General features: G+C 41.4%; 2 protein-coding genes across 3 annotated transcripts; both read right to left on the bottom strand.

The window, feature by feature from the left end:
* Positions 1 to 25: 25 nt before the first annotated feature.
* Positions 26 to 4,881, bottom strand: LOC109858337 (Hermansky-Pudlak syndrome 3 protein). The gene is made up of 3 exons (XM_020435472.1): positions 1,103 to 4,881; positions 905 to 1,019; positions 26 to 841 (listed from the first exon to the last, which is right to left on the bottom strand). The coding sequence occupies exons 1-3, from the start codon at positions 4,334 to 4,336 to the stop codon at positions 660 to 662; spliced, it is 3,531 nt and encodes a 1,176-aa protein (XP_020291061.1). The 5' UTR covers positions 4,337 to 4,881; the 3' UTR covers positions 26 to 659.
* Positions 4,882 to 5,047: 166 nt separating this feature from the next.
* Positions 5,048 to 6,131, bottom strand: LOC109858341 (peptidyl-tRNA hydrolase ICT1, mitochondrial). Of its 2 annotated transcripts, none has more exons than XM_020435480.1 (3): positions 5,803 to 6,131; positions 5,512 to 5,697; positions 5,048 to 5,388 (listed from the first exon to the last, which is right to left on the bottom strand). In XM_020435480.1, exons 1-3 carry the CDS (start codon positions 5,989 to 5,991, stop codon positions 5,128 to 5,130), a joined length of 636 nt encoding a protein of 211 aa, XP_020291069.1. In that variant the 5' UTR covers positions 5,992 to 6,131; the 3' UTR covers positions 5,048 to 5,127. The 2 variants fall into 2 exon arrangements, with proteins under 2 accessions (XP_020291069.1, XP_020291070.1); XM_020435481.1 differs by having other exon boundaries at positions 5,839 to 6,127.
* Positions 6,132 to 16,933: the final 10,802 nt, after the last annotated feature.

Raw genomic sequence — 16,933 nt, 5'->3', positions numbered from 1 at the left:
AGAGTCTCGCGGCGCGACTCTTGTCTGGCGTTTGTTTTTTTTTTTTAGTATTGTACGATTGCTCTTTAAAATGCAATCAATTAAAGTACGAAACGTTTTCCTCGCGTGAGAGCAAAACGTTGCACTTTGAGTTTTTATAGTTTTTTTTGATACATATACATACATATATATATATATTATTTTATAGTAACTTTTGCGCATTTTAATTTATTGCGTTACACTTGCTTCGGAACAGATTTCACATTTTTAGTCGCAATATAATATATCTATATAGAACAATTCAACAGTCAATTATAATATAGATGAATTTTTAGTATTTGTCTTTTCGAAATATTTTTATAATTAATGAAAGTTATCTAGTCGATAAAAATGCGTGCACAATTAGCACAATTTTCTATTCACTAACGAACATCGGTTTATGTTACTGTAGCGATCAGGAACATACGTCTGAAACTTTTGTAGAAACGGTTAAATTTGCGAATACAAGAGAGTGTATGTGTGTGTGTGTGTGTGTGTGCATGAAAAGTCTCTCTCCGATATTTGTAACATTATTAAAACGTGAAGGATATCGGAATTTTTATATTCGTCACACTCCTGAATTATCACTCGTCTAGAAATTAGCTAGTAAGTAAATGTGATATTTAAATGGAAACTTATCTTCACAACTTCAACGTTGTCAAAAGTTGCTGCCCGGTTTCCATTATCAGTGACTTTACGTGATCCGCGTGCATGATTTCATTGCACATCTCGGTGCATCTTTGAAACGTCGCCATATCGTCGCGAGGCAATATGCGATGCAGACTCTTCATAGGCAAGGCGTGCGGCAAGTAATTCAAGATTTCTGTGAAAAATTGTGAAAAAATTATTAATTGTTTGTAATTAAATGTGTTACGTATAATCTTACCTTTCATAATTTGCGTGTACAAGACCTGAAGTTCCGTTTGCGACGCTGACGCGGTGATTTTATCTCGTGTTAACTCAATGAGGTATTTCCACTCTGTATCTTTCGTATATTTGTCCTGAAACAAATAGAGAGAATGATATATAAGTGATATGCTAAAAAAAAAAAAAAAAAAATTAATATGCGCGCCTTGAAAAATACCTTCGCGTATTGTACTACAGCCTGCGGGCAATTGTCCATCAAAAGCGTCGTTACTTCTTCGGTATTGTGAATGCATAATGTCTTGAGAGATAAGCTTCCATCGATGTTTTGCGTTTCGAGGAACTGCTTGACCTCGTGCAAACACTCGACCGGCAGAAATTCGCACGACAATACGGATTGCAGTCTAAACAGTTCCTTGGGTATAGTCTTTTCGGATTCGGACGCAAAGTCCTTCTCCAAGTCCTTAAAATCGCTCGTGTTAAAAATTCTTTGGTAATCTTTGGCGTACGGTGGCATCTTGTTCAAGTAGCTCGGTCGATACTTGGCGAACATAAAGTATTCCTTGTCGTTCTCCTCTTGATCCTCTTTGGTCTCAGTCTTATAAACTTTTGTTTGAGTTAATTTGCCTAAGTACGAACGTACCAACAGCTTGAAGGCCTCGACGAGAGCGAAGTCCGAGCGTATCTGATTTTTATTTATAATCGGCGGCCAGTCCATCATTGTTTTCGAGCTTAAGTAATTGTGCAGATACTTCTCGAGAAATACCTGCAACGTGGCAGCCGCGTTGTGCCCGTCTCTGCCGACCCGCGACGGCAAATATTCCAAGAACACTTGTATGATCTGGTGCAACGACAACGCGCCCTCATCCTCTATTATCTGTATCAGCATGTCCGCGAAGGTGACGTTCTTCATGAGCATTAAGATACCAGCAAAATCCGAGAAGGTCGGTATTATGGGACTTCTCTTCTTCACCGCGGTCACGTCGAACAGCAATTCCCAGCGCTCCAAAACGATCTGCTTGATACATTGCACAGAAACCGGCTCTAACGCCTTTTCCGCCTGTTCCTGCTTGTCCGCCTGAATGTACAACAGCGCCAGGGCGAGTTTAACGGTGTCGTCAGTCTCGTGCGTCAGAAGAAGACTTATCAACTTCTCGGTTGCGTATTCCCTCAGCACCGGACTGCCAAAAATCAATTTCAACAGATCTACTTTCTCCAGCTTGCAAATAATTTCTATAATGTTGTACCCTTGGAACAGCGCGTCCGCCTCGGATCCGCTTTTCATCGTGAGCAATGCGTCGGTTAGATACGTCAGGAGTCCTGGCGCATCTTGACTAGATTTCCTCGACAACACCTCCGAAGGCTTCAACCCAGACATCTTATAATAGGGAATACACAAATCCCAATCCGACTCAATTTCTGATCGTATGTAATAGTCCGCGAGCAGCGCGCAGGATTGATTATAGAGATTCTTCAACTTGAGATCATTTTTGTGCGTCGCATCGTCGAATTCCTCGTTGTGCTGACCGTTATTGTAGGACACGTCCTTCGCCAAGCGTATCAACGCGTGCGCCTCTTCCAGCAAGTGTCGATAGGTGCTCGGACTGGAGGATTTGTGATTCTTCGCTGCATTCAAGATGTCGAAGTAAACATTCTCGAGCTTCGGGAGATTTAAAGAGTACATGGTCCACGAACAGTCCGCCTTGGCCAGCAGAACTATGTAGCTTCTCGTGTGCAACAGTCTTTGTATTCCCAGAAACGGTCTCAGGCCGATCAGACTCACCGGCTCTGTAACACTGGGACAAGTCATCTTAACGCTGTCAGTGCAGTTTGACAGCTTCGCGATATGATGAGAAAGACGTAACGTGTAGGACTCGAGACCAGCCTCAGTTAACGCGTGAAGTATCGTGTGCTCTAACGCTACTTGGTGAACAGGCGCGGTGAACGGATAAGTGGTCAGACATGTCGCGTCCAGAGAACCGTTGCTCGTTGCCGAGAAGTGGTACAGATATCCTTCCTGCGTGGTGCAAACAAAGCAACTTACACCCTGTAGGTGTTTGTATCTGTCGGACTTCAGCATAGACTTCTTCACACCCGTGGTGTTGCATTCCTTTTTCACGTACAACGGCTTCAACACCAGAGATCTGAAAACTTCTAGAATTCCATCTACTTTGACATTATTGTCACCGGCGTTAATTTGTAGACATAGTAAATTTTTTATCGCGTAATTCTCCGACCAGCCGACATCGGGCGAGGTTGTTTTGATGAAGATTCTCACGTCGGCCGAATTCAACGTGAAGGGACTGACGGCGTGTCCCGGTCCGGCTCTTTCTAGACTTATCGACGGAAAACTCACCGTTAACTGTTGCGAGGCGGGATCAACAACTCCCTGCCCGATTAGCCTCTGCATCTCATCTTTCTCGTTGTATATCAAACGTTCCCAGTCTATGTAATTCTTATTGCTACTCGACTTTGTTTTGTTGAGATCGTTTATTTCTAACTTGCTCCATATGGTTCTCTTTGTGCTTTTGTGTTTCTTATCTCTAGGTTTCGCGTTACTTGTCGCTACCGTGTCGATATTTTCGAGAGTCACAGACTGACAGTCTTGATCTACGGATTTGTGCTTTGTGTTCGCGCTTTGCGGCAACACGTCTTCATTTCCAAGGCTATTTTCTACGAGAGACGAGTCCGTGGATATGGACGTCTTGTCGACAGAAGAAGAATTTGTGGAAGCTAAAGAGCTAAGTTGGTCGATATCCTCGTACATCGAATTCGTGAGACGGAAAACCGATAAATTTGTGCTATCCATGATTGCTATAAAATCCTCCACGATCTCCATGTGCGTAGGTGCGAATGTGAATCCGAGCGACCAGGGTCTGGGCTCGAAGTCGATGAACTTCATTTTTGATACTTGTTGAGTTTCGATCTTGAACTCGTGCAGAATGGCGCTGTTCTCCGAGGCCACCAGCAGATTGCCGGTGTTCTGGCAGCAAGCGATCAACGTGGGCTGTACGCTCAGAGGTAGCTCTATCATCTCCAGACTGTTCAACGGTCGATTTAAACTCGGCGTGACGCGGCCGGCGATCCTGGCCCGCATCGGCTGGCTCTGGTCCTTCACCGCGGCCCAGTTCACGTAAATCCTTACAAAATTAGATGTGACTCTGTTCGCGTGATTATTGCTCACGGTGTCTCTGAGATATTTTGATTCCAGCGTGACAACATAATCCCCCTTGGCGCAATGTGCCATTTGATTGATCATGTCCACTGTGGGAAAAACGGTATAAAGTTTGACATCCGAGCTCATCAGCTCCCACACCTCCACGCAATGCGTGGGCAGCGCAAGCAGGAGCATCTCGCGCGACTGGTTGGTCGTGGCCGTGCACGTAGCCGTGGGCTCCTCGATCTGGGTGACATTCTGCCCCAGGAAGTTGTGCACCGTTATCACGCGCACCATGTCTGCGCTTTCTTCTGCTGAGCAAGTAAATAATATCGTTTTTTTTTCTTACGTAGCGTGACAGCTGTGATAGTGTTGCTTTCGTTGGCCGAGTGTTGTCGTTTTTCTTCGTTGACAATTACGTGTAAGCGTCATAACTGAGCGTTCGCGTCGATGTCATCGGCATGTGTGTTGCTCGTCTGCTGCGCAACACACTGTGCGTGTGTGTATTAATTAAATATGACTCAGCGCACGGAATCGACGCGATCCACCGGAGAATACCAGTCGTTCGGGTGTACGGCGAAGCCTTCAATCAACGATATCGCGTCCAACGACATTCTGTCGATCGTGTTTCCGTGAATACAAAAGTGACACACGACGACGCGATATCTAATGTAATGCGCAAAAGGACGTACGAGCAGCGTCAATGATCGCGTTGCTGTTCGCGTGACACGTCTTCGGCGATCATCCTCGAGATCGTGTTTTAACCGGAAAAAATTATTATCTAGCGGATAAGGAACATGGACGCACACTCGGTCAGCTTGACACATTTGACACTTCGCGACGACTGTGGCGCCGTCGCAATTAAGACGGATGTAAGTGGAACTAAACCATCAATACGGCGCCAACATCAGCGCAATTCAAACACTCTTATATATATTTTCTCACAATATTTAGCAAATACTCGGATTTCTAATTAGCTAGAGATATTAAATTAAATTTTTTTTTTTTTATTGTGTTATTATAGTTCAAGCATACTATACAGTGTTCTTAGATAAGTTAATTGTTTACATATATCTAGATTAATTGATTTAAAAATCAGCTGTGGGATCTTGTCTGCTTTGTTTGAGTTGCGAACGACTTCTCTTCTCGTGCAATCTTTCTCTAGCAGCTCTCAGCAGATTCTTTCGCTTTCTCTCTTCAGATTCGGGTGATGGTTCAGGTGGAGTTACCAGAGTTGCTCGTATCAGTGTTCTCAATTTCTCAAGAGCATCTGCTAAATTCAAATGCTGTGATCGCGTTAGGTCTGACTTGATTACCAGATAACCGTCCTTATTTATCTTATTTTTACACTGAAACAACAAGTTTACAGTTATGAGACTTTTTCCCTTCTCCGTGTATAGAAATTTCATTATCTTTAATTACATTATCTTAAGTTGATTAATAATTTACAATTTCAAAAGCAAGTTACTCACTTGTTCTAGTAACTTGGTTCTTATTTCTTCTGTGAGCCAAGTAGCGGTGCTCACCTCAAACCTCAGATCCACTTTGGTGTTAACACAGTTCACATTTTGTCCACCTGGACCACTGCTGGCACTATATGTGACTCGCACTTTGTCCATAGGTATGTAACCAGTAAATTTTGCTTTGGGATCAGGTACCTGATAAGCAAAAGTAACAAATTATTAGTCGGGTTATGTATTGCGACGTCAATACACAATAAATAAAAATGTCACAAAATAAGATTCACAGCAACGTGTATTTACTGTGCTGGTAGTTCTTAACGAATATTGCGCACTAACAAAGGTTGGAGTGTACAGATTCTGCTTGCTTCCCGGATACAAATTCTCCAGCGATATGGCACTTTTAAAACTGAGAAATCTACGCGACAAACGCGTTTGTGGTTTAACGTCGCTCTGTAAAATCCTCAAACATTGTCTCCCAACAAAATTCATCTTGCTTCTCGCATCAATTTTCTGTGTTTTTCGATAAGAAGACAATTACTTCCGAAAATTAAGGTTATGGAGAGAGATCTAAAAGCGACTACCTTCACCGCACGCTAACGCCCTCACCGGTGTCGCGACCGTAACAAGAAACAATAACTCGCGGAGCGACTCCGGACGGAGTAAAGTCGGGAGAAGCCTTTGTCGACGATTTATGAATGTTCGCGGACGTTTTCCTCTGCACGTACTATTTGATAATACGGCAACGACGTATATATTTTTTCATATTTTTCGAATTTTTCAATCGCACCAGACGATTTTTCGTAGCGAATTTTTCTCTTTTCTCTTTCGAATAGCTACGTACTTACTATGAAATTTTTCTCGGAAACGTCGGAGATGTAAAACCGAAACTGAACTGCATTGATCAACACACAACTTTTCCGAGATAAAAGATCCACGCAGAACAAAAACCTCTTTAGATGGACATTCACGGCTCCGTGCGATATCTAATAGAAATCTAATGAGATGTCTGCGGATTTTTTTGTTCTTCGTGTGAGAAGCGCTCCGACGCCTTGCGCGAACGCAGTAAATTATAATAAATTTAACACACGCGTACATTTCTTTGTACTTGCGTAAGAAGTCAGAAGTTTAAAACCGCGCGGATTAATATCTCGTTTCGATAATTGACGGACAAGCCGGCCATATCGCTTCGCGGTCGCGCGGAGACCTTTAACGGGCTTTATTGTGTTGTGTGTATACGCTTTAAGTATTGGCGCAATCGCGCGATTTTGCAACCGCGGGGTTGCGGCACTAAGTGCATTCTGAAAATCACGGTAATAATGACTGACGTGAGCGATCCTCCGCAAGGACACGGAACTCTTTGCGCCTCGACGCGGCTGCGTTTTTCCCGGTGAAATATTGTGACAAGGCTATCCTGCTGCTACTTTTGCAGGTTAATGCTCCGAGGCCGAAAAACCGCCAATCGTTAACCAACCAGTAGGCATTCTAATATTTCCACGATCTATCACGAGCGGAAATTGCGAACGGGTCGAACAGCTTCTTGCGTCGCATCGTCATGGATGGAATATGACGGAACATTAACCCTTTTACACCCGCGATCATTTGTCGTCCGTTAATGAGTGAACAGGAGAAACAAGTTCTTTCGCGCAACTTGCGGTAACGAGCAACCGGTAAGTCGCAAACACACTTGTGAATTGTAAATTTTCGGTTTATGCGAACTTAATTACTCTTTGGTTTTTGGACCCGGTGTATCTTCGATTAATCGATCGAATGTCAATAATTCATCGATGGTAAGTACCAGATCTCTTATTTCTCACGTCGTTTGAGGTTCGGAACATTCGTCGAGCGAACAAATTTATTTCGACCACGACGTTCCGGGACGTTCTTTTGCAACAAAGTGAATAAATTTCGCCATATCTCTTGACACGTAACAAGACAAGACTTTTACTCTTTGGAAGTTGTATACTTCTCGTTTATGCAGGTTGGTGCATGAAGAGAAGAGTGTTTCGACGTGAGATATATATTATATCAATTTTCTATAACTATACACATGAGATAATGTGGTAAAAGTGTTTGTTTAGCGTTTCTGCTTGATAGAAGCGAGGTATATTTTTTCGGCGTTTGAAACTTCAACGATATCATTTTTCCCATGGTAAGAGAGCAATTTTGTGATATTTCTCTTTCACGTATTTTTAAAGAAATACTCTCTAAGATAGCTATTTTATGTAAAATATCTAAGCACAAGCATGGTAATAAATTCTACAAAGGTGAAAGAGGAAAACATTTCCTCGAGAATTTACCGAGAGGCTTTCGGTGTGAGATCGTGTGTTTAAGAATCAGGTTTACACTTTCCCTACGATTTGAGGAAAACCTCAAAAAGTGCTACTTGTCGTAACGTCAATCATCAGTAAGCGAGAGATAATGCACGGTAGCGATGTTGTGGCTCGCGCCTCTCGCGATTAATTTAGCGGAACGTGTTATACCTATCCTATCTATCGTGTGCAAGCGCGCGCGCTTTTATATAATATATATTGAATCTGTCGATTCCGCGCGAAGGGATGACGCAACGTGCACATCTCACGTAAGATTTTCCCGCAACGCCGTTAGATAACGGGACGGCTGTCGCGTCGTTGTCATCGTGTTGCGTTCGAACAACGGACACTCTGAGCGAACGCGCGCGGTCCTTCGCTGGGAAAAAGAAAAATATTAGCGTATTGCACAATTTGGCGCGTGATCGCAGTCCGATGGAACGTGCGGCTCTAAACGCGCACATGCATTAGAAGCGAATATATCCGCGATCTACGCTTCGATATCGCTTCGCGCGCGCGAATAATCGTGTTCGATTAAAACGCGCGCCGCTAAGCGAGATGTCGGTGGACCGATGCGGAGCGATTGTAAGTCTACTTGCAGCTCCGAATCTGTTATGTAATATCAGTATTATTGCAATTGTTAGGTTTGCATGTAATTCGATTAGACGTATCGAAGATGTAAAATGTGGTATCAGTTGTTTTTTTTTTGCCACGTTTTATCACGAAGAAACCGTTTGCCGAACAATTCGTCTTCTTAGAAAATTTAAATTGTTTCACATTTTTCACAATATGCGCTTTCATGTCTAGGATCATCTTTTTTATGATATGCGCGCGCGAGATTGAGTTTTTAACTTTAAATTATTTTTAAAATTTTATATTTTTTAGCGCCTAAAATATCATTGTCGAGTTTAATTAAATTTCGTAGTTAAACTGGATTGTATAAAGTCCGTAGAATAAAAAACAATACATGCGCGAATATATATTAAGAACTTCAACTTTTTCTTTCTCGCGCGAACGAATGATTAACTTCTCGATAGCATTGTGTTCGATCACGTTGGGCAAGAAATAAAGTTTAGATCCGGTTCCGCGAGCGGAACACGTGACGACGACGACGACGCCTCTTCGCCTGCATAATTGATTATGAAAAATACCGGTAGAACGTATATACAAGTCATCGTCGGTGTATACCAGGAACAATCGCATCACGCGATTAATTAGAATAAGATACAACGAAATCATTAATTCACTCGACATTCCCTTCTGACAATGTAATCTGAAAAGTTAATCATTTGCATGAGAGTAGTCTCATCTCGGCGATGTGTCATTACGAGCACTGCAGCAACTGTGGTTTTTACCTATTCAGTGACGCTAATAACAAGACTGTTAACCGTCCAATGACGCTTGTAACGAGACTTGTCAGTACCAATTATGTCGCGCGGATTCGCAGAGGCATGATGAATTTCATATGTAAGTAACACGCTCGAGAATTCGATGAATAAATAAATTATTCTCGATAAATTTGCATTCGCGTGCATTTTTTTCGATTTGTTTTCGTCTGGATATTTTCGGCGAACTATTATTTCTAATTTTTTATCTCTATTTATTTTTAATTTTTTTTCAACGCACCATGCGCGCAGATCAAAACAATTCTCCGACGACCAATCGGAAAATACGAAATGTAAGTATAGTACGCGCGGAATAAAAACCAAAAAAAAAAAATAATTATTCCACAACTTATTGTTGTCGCAACAATACTTTCTCTTAACAATGACGGAATGGCATATATTTATAGAGAATACGTGCGCGGCTTGCGCGAGCACGTGCGCGACTGTTTGACATTTCTGTGACGGAGTAGCACTGTAGGAAGTAAATTCGCAAAACTCGCGGAACATTTGCAACTTTTTTTAGTATCATAGATCATGTAGCCGGAAGATTGTGTGTTGTGTGTCGATATTCATTCGGTCGACTATCTCAGATTGCAATAACAGGTTTCTGTGTATTTTTGAAACAATGTTGGTACTTAAAAGATTCTTGCGCACACGCCTGAAGAAAGTGAAATAATGATACATTGTACGAAGAGTTCCGCCGAACGAAAGCGAGCGTGTACAATGAATTTTTCGAAATTTCTCTTGAAATTACACGCCGTAATGACGCGGACGGGAAAAAAAGATGACTTGCGTAACGTCGCCAATTTTTGTTTTCGACGAATTTAAAAAAAAAAAGAGCACCAATGGCACGTTTCTCGCATATTATTGAGCGGACGACGTTTCGAGACGAACGTTTGATAGAATATGTGTATGTTTAGGTATTTTTATTGATAAAACACTTTTACAACTGATTTAATTCGATACAGCTGATTTCTCACGTTCCGAGATTTCGGTAAATGAGAATTCTTTTCGGATATCGCTCGTTAACCTATTTCGCGGGAGTCGGTCGGTCGGTTTATTCCACTTGAATCGAGTCGCAGATTTTGCTTTTGAACCGGTACACGTTGCCGTGATGTGTTTGCCGTAAAGAATCTCGTGCGTTTCGAACGATGTTACGACGTAACGTCACGTCGGCGGATCAGACGCGAGTTCAGCGGGTCACGACGAATATTCATCCCGTTCGCATGGGGGATAAACATTGGTTATATCGTGACATTAAGGCATTTCTGCCTGCCGCGTGTTTTTGCCAGCTTGATTGCCGGAGCCGGGAAATGCTCGACCTTTCCTCCAAAGAGGCAGAGACCGGCGATCGGGACACAGCGGTGGTAATGTAGACGTGACAAAAAAAATAAATAAAATGCCCGACGAGACGCGCGAACCAACACGCGTTCAACATATCGATAAAACGCGATTTCGAGAAACGCGTTCCTCTCGCGTTTCGTCGAAGAATCGTCGAAGAAGATCGAAGTTCACGGAGAGTCGAGATCCTTTGATAAATAGGGGTGGGCGAATTATCATATTGTTTGAGAAAGAGATCTTTTTTTTCTGGGAAAACACAGCTCGAAAATTGGGAATTTCGATCTCACGATCTTCGAGCAGATCGAATCACCGAGTTGTCTCTCGCAATAAATCTAAATAAACGGATACGCGCATTTGTGTATCGGGAATTGTCTTTTGTGACCTCGGCTGTGGAGAAAAAAAAAGAATAAGGGATTTCCAAGTGAGAAATGTTCTCTTTTAGAACGGGCCGAAGGTCGGTGTGTTAACGACACCGTGTGTTGACGCGAGGCGAACGGAATGTCTGATATTATACTCGGAGTTCGGACACGTAAACTGGCAGTTCCGCGTCATCGCCCATGTATCGACACACGTTGTTAAGGAACGTTTATATCCTGCATGCGCGCCTTCGTATCGCATGTGACATAATTGTCAAGGTCTTTCTCTCTCTCACCGGCGCTTTATATTACAATAACCACATCTAAACGCACAAATGCGTAGGTGTATGCAAAATATTATTTGTCCGGGAAGCAGGCGCGCGATTGTGATTACATTACAAACCGCGAACAATGTCAATCACGACGGACGAGCCGTGATTTGTTTGAATTCGAGGCAAACTATTTTTTCGCTTCTTTGTGTTTTTTCTCCATAACGAGCGAAGAAGTGAGATTAATTTCTCGCCACGCGGTGATATTATCAAAATTGCACATTAGTTGCCCTCGAGCGCTGGCAACAGAAAGCCAGAAACCAGGAAATGTTTGTTCCGTGCGGTTTTCTCGGGCCTCTTCTTCTATACTTGGTGTGTATTTTCAAATCGCCGTTTCTCTCAAGAACACCCGTGATCACGAGAACCCGAGACTGATTGTGAGTTCAAATTTGTATTTGCCGCATATGGCAGGAAAAACGAGCGGTAACACGCGACGGATCTCTCGCGCACAATTGACCGCGGAAGATAAAGGTGACTGAGGACGCGCGCAAAACCAGGAAAACGCGCGAAACACGGAAAGAACAGAGTTCGCGAATTTGGTTCGTATCCTGGCCCGCGAGGATTTATTCGATCGATGCACGCGGCGTCCGCGTTGAATTGCGAAAAAAGTTGCGCCTATCTCGATAATCAGTTAATGGCCGATCCTGCGGAATGACAAGAACCAAGCCCGTCTCCCTCTCCCAGCGGTGCCGGCTGCATCTCTCGCGCTTGCACAGCTTGCGCAAGAGATGCTCCTCGTTGACGCTACGTTCCCGATCTCCGTGTTGTTGTACAGTATATCTATTTGGCCGAGCCTGAGCATCATTTCACAGGGGGGAAAACGTGTTGACTAATGCGCGCATACCGGCAGAAGAAGATGCGCTTCTCTCGTGAGAGTGCAATCGCGCCGCATCAGGGTTTTTTTTAAGGCTTTATTCACACTGTGTGTGTGTATATATATATATATATATATTATCAATAATTTATTATATATTTAGTAACAATTGTGTGTTAAATCAGATTTACACGGAGAAGATCGTCAATTATTTCTGTATACATAGAGATTATAGTATTATAAGTACATACAGAGATTATAATATTAAGTACATACAGAGATTATGATAATATTACAAGAAAGCAGAGGCAAATTTTTTTTTCACTTAATATATATCCGCTCGGTAGATCACCGAAGGATTTTAATAAAACCAACTTTGCGAAACTGAAACTTAATCTGACTTGACAATTAAGTTGCTCGCAAGGAAGATACATCACATCGTTAACGTCACAGTTTTAATATTAAATAATCGCCTATGTGTGTGATTCTGGTTCAACGCAATTGTTGCTTCAATATAAAATAAAAATTAAATGCGCATGGCGGAAGCAAAATGCGGAGCGCAGAATGCGGGCGGCAGATTCGTTACGTAATAGAAGAACGTGCATGTTTTTTTTGTTGCTGCTGGTACGCCGCTAATTTTCTGAAAATAATTACGTGGATAATATGAATCAAGCTTTAGAGCCGAGAAAAGAACAGCGCGGCAAACGTTACGAAACACGGGGATGTCTGCGGCGAAGAAGCGGGTCACTGCACGAGTCGTTTATGTCTCTCCATCAGTTCCTGGCTTCCTGCGGCAGTTTCGCATCTTATCCTTCTCCCTCTCCCTCGTTACACGCAACTCCGATCTGTTCTGTGTCACATCACATCTGATAACTAAGAGACTGATCATCCGCGAGAGATTTCCATGCAGATTCTTCGCAAAGTCTCTTCTTCCTCGCCTGGTTGTTTTTACGCACGGATTGTGGAGAAATTTTGTTTTGCACGCGCGAGAGATAATTTTGAAAGCAGTAGTTATCGCACATCCTCTCTCTTTCTCTCTCTCTAATGCATATTTATACATGCGTTTGATGTGAGATCGCGCGGAGAGAGAGAGAGAGAGAGAGAAAGAGAAAGAGATAGAGAGTTAGTGAAAAAAATGTTTACGAATCGAAAAGAAAGACGCGTGTCCTTGTCACGCGCGAACTTATGTCAGTCCTTGACTAACTTGGAATTGAATTCCTTCGAGAAGATATTGACCTCCTTCGTTCTGTGGCAATCGGACTTAACAACGTTGCCGCGGCGACTAAACTTTTTCCTATCTTTTAATATTCGATACATCTCTCTGTCGCTGTACGATTTTGCAACAACGTGCATTAAATATGTTAAAAACCTCTCCTTCCTGGCACGCAAGATTTCGCTCGGAAGATCTATTGCCCCGTTTTAACATCGCATTTTTTCTTTTTTTTGGCGATGATCCGTAACCTTCTGCCGTTCCTTTTTTGTATCCTTCTGTATGCGGACTGAGAAATTCGTAGTGTACGTGTGTGCGTGTGTGTACACAGAAAACAAGTAGATTCTTGAAATAAATTTAAAAGAGTCGTTAATTATTACGACTTATTGTCGATATTTCAGATTCAATAAATAATCGACTAAGTTTATACGAATCCGCACAATTCTCAGTAGAATCTGACGAACCTCGCACGTTTTAATCAAGAAAAAAATGTAGCGTATATTTCTTCTTTTCGAATGACATGAGAGAGTATTTTTTTATCTAAAATAAAAAATCTTTCGTAACGAATATAAATTCAAAGATGAAGAAAAAATTTAAAGAAATTTCACTTTTTAAACAAATAATCAGTTTTAAGATATCGGTGAGATTTGAAAAAACATTGCAATGCGGTGACTCTCACTCTCTCTCTCTCTCTCAAATCTTCTATTTGGCCGAAGAAAGATTTAAGCAATTACTGTGCAACGCTAAAAAAAAATGATAATTCAACGAGTATACATGCGAACTTTCGCAGAATTCCTGTCCGCTACTCGCCGCCACCCGATGAAAGTAAATTGGACGGGAAACATTCACGGACTGTCGTTCGTGTGACATATCTGATTGAGCCGGTTTCTAGTAGTCTCGTGACACACCTCACGTAGATATTATATACCATCGAGAGCTTGTCTCTCTGAAAGTACCACGTTGTGATTCAAGAATCGAGTGGGAAGACGAAACGGTAGATCAGTTCTCGAAAACAATTTTCATACATTTTGTTAATTCTGCATCGCGCCCACACACACACATACATGCGTTTTATGTTTATTACTAGACTTTTACTTTTTAAACGTCAAATATATCTTTGAACACATATTATTAACATAATGTATTCCCTCAATTACTTGCAATTAATTAATTCACGCGATTAATAATGCATTAAAATCGATCGTAATAAGAAAAAAAAACATATATCTCTCTTGTCAGGTATGTGCCAAAGTCGTTTCGCGCTAATCGACAGAACACAACACCATTTAATTATCTATCGCGTTGTAGATGTGTAGCTATTAATTAAAGAAGCCGTGGAACCAGGAAGCGTTGTATACCATTCAACAGAAAATTGCGCTCGCAGCTCGATCAATTTAAATCCGCAACTTTCGCTCGGCTCGGCCCGAGCGATGGTGCTGTGATAATGACGGTGATTGTTAGCACGTCGCGCTTCGAATAACGACGAATCTCGCATTAAATCATTTCTCGATCGCAAGCAGCTCGATACGTCGATCGTAACTCGAAAGAGGGATGAAAATTACGATCAGAAGGAACGACGCGCGATACGAAATAATATCACGCACGCTCGCATGCTCGTCACATATGGATCGCCGTGTAGTTATTGAGTAATACTCTCGTAGTCACTCTCACTGTTGTCGATGCGGGTTTGTGTGACACACTGACACATAAAAATCGAGTTAACGTTTAATACGATGGTCATTCCAGATAGGACAGACACAACGCTTGTAGAAGCAACCGAAAACACGAAACGTTCGAAGCGAAGCGTGTGCGGTGTGTGTGACGATTAAAGAAAATTCCTTTCCCTTTCTTCTCAACCTCCTCCCCCTCTCCTCTACTACATATTCTCAAGAAAAGTAAAAGAAATTTCGTAACTGCGCTTCTCCGCGTCACATAAATGAGCACTCGGTGTGTTCGGTGTCTCGTCTCAACACATGTGAAAGTAATAATGCGAAATGACGACTGTGGGTTTTTTTGATCGGCCGGAGTTTGAATTCCGACGACGTTAGATGAAATAAGACAGACGTTTGCTCGAAATGTTTCTTTCTTAAATTTTAAGATTTAAGACACGCGGGAGTAAATACTGTCTCATGTTACACGCAACTTTGTAGAGATGCGCCAAAATTTGTATCGCTTAGTACGTTTCCGAATTATATTATTTTATTATTTTTTAAGATTGTGGACTTTGTAAATAGAAAGTTGAATATATAGATTTTAAAAGGAAACGAGTGAATTTCGAATTTCACTAAGATTAATTCAGTGTATCTCTTCCTCTCTGTAATCCGTCTTAATTTTCATATAAATTCATCTTATTTCCACACACACACACACACACTCACAATAATAATAAGTATCGATTTACATATTTATAAAAAATTCGAGTTTTAAACTTTCAATTTTCAACTTTTCCACCTTGACTCTCTTCCCGCATTAAATAATGTATTTGGTTTTTTCAGTTCTCTCTTCATCTTTTTTAACCGACCGTATTTTCGTCGTGATCCATTCGATTTCTACAGAGATAGATCTCTCTTCGCAATTGCGGGTTTGCTCGTGAGTATTTTTCGACTTCTCTTCCCTCCTTCAAAGGTCAAGGTCATAACGTGACACCGCATCTCCAATCCAATACCACGATTGGTCGAAGACATGTGTCCCAGTTACTGTCTCTGTGTCCTTGTTTGACCAAGGTTTGGTAATTTTTAATCGAGCGAGAAGGGAAGAGAAAGAAAAGCGTTCGAATTAATTAAAGGTTAAACAAACACGTAAATCATCTGCGTTTGTTGTATGAGCGTAAAAAAAAACAACGTAATATAATGAATCAACAAATAATTTCGTAATTTATAAAAGAATTTATTACATCTACTGTACGCATGTTAGCTTTTTATACGTATAATTAATATAATATATGTAATTATATTCTATATAGTATATGATAATATATATATATATATTTTTATTAATACATTATAATATACATAATTACAATAAATTAATAATATCTATTCTGTATAATTTATACCTTTTGATTTTCTCATAAGTTAATCATAAATCAGCTAAAATCGAGGTAATTAATAATCCAGTTTACAATATAAGCGTTTGTATTTTCTATTTCTCTCTCTCTCTCTCTGTAATAGAAATGTCCACAATTAACACATTAAAAGTCTTCGGCGGTTTATTATTTCACGGTCTGTTAAACGTAGCTATCGAAAGGATTAGTATAACAGTTAGAAATACATTCGCTCATACAATGAGACAGTGTCAACGTTCTGAGAGTTCCGCAACATTGTCGCAAAAGAAACATAAAATGAACGATTATAATATATTTCCGCCCGTCCGACATTCCCCGATTTCTCGCGCGAATGTCGATCGATTTTCTTCGCGCGGCATTTTACGCTACTTTAGTAACTACAGCATATCTGTTCGCTTATTGTATTACATTTTGCTCATCGTCGTTTTCCGAGAATTTTTGTGATCTTCCATTGTGTGATTCATCCTCGAGAAAATTGCACGGTGTGCCCGCCATCAACTTGTCACTTTATTCTGACGTTCTCTCGGAATAAGAAGAAAAAACGAAGAAATTAGGCATCAATCGATCGGTATGTAGCCGTTTCCAAGATGTGTGTGCGGAGAAGCACGTCACATTCTCATCGATGT

The sequence above is a fragment of the Pseudomyrmex gracilis genome, unplaced genomic scaffold (assembly GCF_002006095.1).
Source record: "Pseudomyrmex gracilis isolate BER0280 unplaced genomic scaffold, ASM200609v1 scaffold_198, whole genome shotgun sequence".
NCBI lineage: Eukaryota > Metazoa > Arthropoda > Insecta > Hymenoptera > Formicidae > Pseudomyrmex > Pseudomyrmex gracilis.
The sequence above is the reverse complement of the archived record's forward strand: the minus strand, read 5'-3'. Positions and strand labels throughout refer to the sequence as shown.